The sequence below is a fragment of the Tupaia chinensis genome, unplaced genomic scaffold, assembly GCF_000334495.1.
Source record: "Tupaia chinensis unplaced genomic scaffold, TupChi_1.0 Scaffold000377_5, whole genome shotgun sequence".
In the NCBI taxonomy this organism is placed as follows: Eukaryota; Metazoa; Chordata; class Mammalia; order Scandentia; family Tupaiidae; genus Tupaia; species Tupaia belangeri.
In genome coordinates, this window is record NW_006159879.1 from 2,004,405 (window position 1) to 2,008,375 (window position 3,971).

A 3,971-nucleotide genomic window follows, 5' to 3' on the forward strand; every position below is an offset into this window, starting at 1 on the left:
ACGGGCAGGGGATGTGTGGCGGCCTGCACCTGGCCCCGTGCAGCTGCCAGAGGCCTCTGTCCCTCTGGCCACAGTCTCCCTGGGTGACTGTCCTGGCGGGCTGCCGAGAGGGACGTCGGCCTCTGCCAGCTTACCGGGCGGCCCCGTCTGCCACTGCTGGAGATAGCCCCACAGGATGCCTGCAGGCACCACAGAGCTCAGGGCCTGGAGAGGCTGACGCACGCTGCGAGCAGCTCCAGGAGTGTGCCCTTCGACTGCGGCCACACGCGTGTGCGTGCACTGAGCAGCCATCACCCAGTCTGGTCACAGCCACCGGCCAAAGCGGGAGCCCTGGGCATGCTGCCTGTGGGAATAGGAGCAGCAGGAGGCGGATGCAGCCCTGGCTGGATGGAGACGGTGACACCGACCAGAGACCTTCCAGGAATGGGACCATGCTGGGGGCTGAGGGTGGCATGCGCACAGGCCCTGGGGGCATGTCTGGCACGTTCCGGAGCCGTGGGTGGAGGAGCAGGCAGGTCAGGCTCCAGCAGAGGGGAGGGTTGGGAGGGGCACAGGGTGCGTGTGCTCCGGGGAGAGTGGAGCTGGACTGAGAAGCATCACGCTGGGTCAGACAGACGGCTAGGAAGCCCTGGACACCAGGTGGGGGAGCCTGCGTGCCTCCGCTGGTCCCAGCACAGTCCCCTTGGCAGCTGCGGCCTGGCCGCGGCTGCATAAGTATAGGTGGGGGAGCCCGCCCGCGGCCGGCTGTGGGAAGGAGGGGCTCCCAGCCCTTCGCAGCCTTGGGCCAAGAGTGAGGTGGAGCTCGTGCGCCCCGGCATTGGCCACCTCCAGGCTCGGCAGCCCAGGTAGCCACGTGGCGGCCGAGGCCCTGCAGCTGGGCCCTGAGCCACGGACAGAGCACCTGCCGTGCACCAGGACGGGGCGCTCCAGGCGGGCAGGCGGGCAGGCTCTAGGCTCTGAGGCCTGAGGCCAGCAGGGTGAGCAGGCCTGAGGCTGGCGCCCATGGCTGAGTCTTGACTGATGAGTCTGGCTGCTGGGGAGCACCCCACGCCCAGCAGATCTGCCGGGCTGGGCCGTTTTGGTTAGCCACGGCGTCTCTCAATCCATGTGTCAGGCCAGCAGTTTTCAGTCCTCCCTTTTCCTCCACGTTCCGTGAGCGCAGTCGGGGTGGCCAGTGCCAGTTTAGACCCTTCTGCAGGAGAACTCCATCACCTTTAAGTCCAGGGCCCCACTGCCCCTCCCAGCGTGGACAGAGCTCAGGTTCTTTGCTGCTCGTAGCCAACTTGTCACCTTGTTCCTTCCGATGCTCGCGGTGGCCTTGGCTGCCCATGTCCTGTCACCCCGGGCATAGCCGTTCCGCAGCAGCCGAGGCCCCCAGTGTACGCTTCACCTGCTCTCCCATGCCTTGCCCAGAGTCCAGGCTCTCCCTCGCCTTGTCCCCCAGCCGCCGCCATTGCACTATCTGTGGGGATGTGCGTGTGTGTGGGTGAGGGTGAGCAATACATGCTTCTGTGTCTGCACGCAGGCTCAGGCGTGTGCACGAGAATGTGAGTGTGCAGGCGTGGGGGTGTGCAGACCCCGGCAGGCCAGCACACATCCTGGAGAGGAGGCGGAGGCCTGGGTGTGAGCCGGGGCACGGAGTTCTGAGCGAGCCGGCCCTGGGAGCTCACGTGCGCTGGAGCTCTGTGTGGGGACAGGGTGGCAGCGCTGCAGGAGGCTGACCCCACAGGTGGCGGGAGTGTCGCCTAGCCAGGAGCAAGGGCTGAGGTGCGAGGGCAGAGGGCAGCCTCTCCAGGCCTGGACGTGGCCCCGTGGAGGGCTGCTGCGGCTGAACCCGCTGAACCTGTCTTGTGGACAGCTGTGTGGGGTCCCAGGTGCCATGGTGAGAAGCCGGTGGCAGCAGAGGAAGCAGGAGCAGAGTCCGGGCTCGGGCTGTCGGGAGGCGTCAGACCCGGGGTGGTGGAGCGCGAGGCCGCAGAGTCCTGGCAGTGTGGCAGATGTCTGGCAGCTGCTCCGAGGTGTGGGGAGCATGGGCAGGACTGTGCCGAGTGCCATCCACTCTGGAGTACTGCTTAAAGTGGGGTGGAGAGCATGTCTCGGCAGGGACCCGGTCAGGCCGAGGACCAGGCCCCAAAGCATTCTGCCGTGGCCACATGGCGGAGCTTGCGGTGGGCTGGGCTGGGGCGGGCGGGTCAGCAGGCCTGCTCTCCCTTCCAGGGTACCGCTACAACGACCTGGTGTCCCCGCAGTACCTCGGCCTCATCGCCAACCTCTCGGGCTGCACGGCCCACCGGCGCGCGACCAACTGCTCGGACATGTGCTTCCACCAGAAGTACCGCACCCACGACGGCACCTGCAACAACCTGCAGCACCCTGCCTGGGGCGCCTCGCTGACCGCCTTCGAGCGCCTGCTCAAGCCAGCCTACGACAACGGGCTCAACACGCCCCGCGGCGTCGACCCCCGCCGGCTGCACCACGGCCACCCGCTGCCCGCACCGCGCCTGGTGTCCACCGTCCTGATGGGCACGGAGGCCGTGAGCCCGGACACGCACTTCACGCACATGCTGATGCAGTGGGGCCAGTTCCTGGACCACGACCTGGACTCCACGGTGGTGGCCCTGAGCCAGGCCCGCTTCTCTGACGGGCAGCACTGCAGCACCACCTGCAGCAACGACCCGCCCTGCTTCTCCGTGGCCATCCCTCCCGACGACCCGCGGGCCCGCAGCGGTGCCCGCTGCATGTTCTTCGTGCGCTCCAGCCCCGTGTGCGGCAGTGGCATGACCTCGCTGCTCATGAACTCCGTGCTCCCGCGGGAGCAGATCAACCAGCTCACGTCCTACGTGGACGCCTCCAATGTGTACGGCAGCACGGCCCACGAAGCGCGCGCCCTCCGCGACCTGGCCAGCCAGCGGGGCCTGCTGAGGCAGGGCATCGTGCAGCGCTCCGGGAAGCCCCTGCTGCCCTTCGCCACGGGGCCGCCCACGGAGTGCATGCGTGACGAGAGCGAGAGCCCCATCCCCTGCTTCCTGGCCGGCGACCACCGTGCCAACGAGCAGCTGGGCCTGACCAGCATGCACACACTGTGGCTGCGCGAGCACAACCGCGTGGCGGCCGAGCTGCTGCGGCTGAACCCGCACTGGGACGGCGACACGCTCTACCACGAGGCCAGGAAGGTGGTGGGCGCCCAGGTGCAGCACATCACCTACCAGCACTGGCTGCCCAAGGTGCTGGGCGAGGCCGGCCTGCGCATGCTGGGCCCCTACCGCGGCTACGACCCCCGCGTCAACGCCGGCATCTTCAACGCCTTCGCCACGGCCGCCTTCCGCTTCGGCCACACGCTCGTCAACCCCGTGCTCTACCGGCTGGACGAGAACTTCCAGCCCATCCCGCAGGGCCACGTGCCCCTGCACAAGGCCTTCTTCTCGCCCTTCCGCATCGTGAGCGAGGGCGGCATAGACCCGCTGCTGCGCGGGCTGTTTGGCGTGGCGGGGAAGATGCGCATGCCCTCGCAGCTGCTGAACACGGAGCTCACTGAGCGGCTCTTCTCCATGGCGCACACGGTGGCCCTGGACTTGGCTGCCATCAATGTCCAGCGAGGCCGTGACCACGGCATCCCCCCCTACCATGACTTCCGGGCCTACTGCAACCTGTCGGCCGCCCACACCTTCGATGACCTGCAGAATGAGATCAAGAGCCCGGCGATTCGGGAGAAGCTGAAGAGGTGAGCTGAGGACACCGCGTGGGGTCTGCACGTGGGGCGTGGAGCTCGCACTTAGGGTGTGGGGCACGGGCTGACCATGAGCAGCGGCCTGTGCATGCTTCTCTCCGGGCCGTGGGGAGTGGCGGGAGGGCCAGCTGGTTGGCGCGCAGCCTCGGGCTATGCTGTGGGCTGGGTGGGCTGGGGCCGCCACATGTGCCCGGGAGAGTGTGGGGCTGTGGCAGGGTTAGGCAGGGCTGGGCGGGGCACCCAG

General features: G+C 68.1%; 1 protein-coding gene across 2 annotated transcripts in view; it reads left to right on the forward strand.

Annotated features, from left to right (window-relative positions):
* The window catches only part of PXDN (peroxidasin), a 36,954-nt gene that overhangs the window by 24,480 nt on the left and 8,503 nt on the right, over positions 1–3,971 (forward strand). For both annotated transcript variants that reach the window (XM_027773830.1, XM_027773831.1), the window contains one exon: positions 2,218–3,721. In XM_027773830.1, coding sequence (XP_027629631.1) covers positions 2,218–3,721 — 1,504 coding nt within the window. The remainder of the gene's footprint in view (positions 1–2,217; positions 3,722–3,971) is intronic.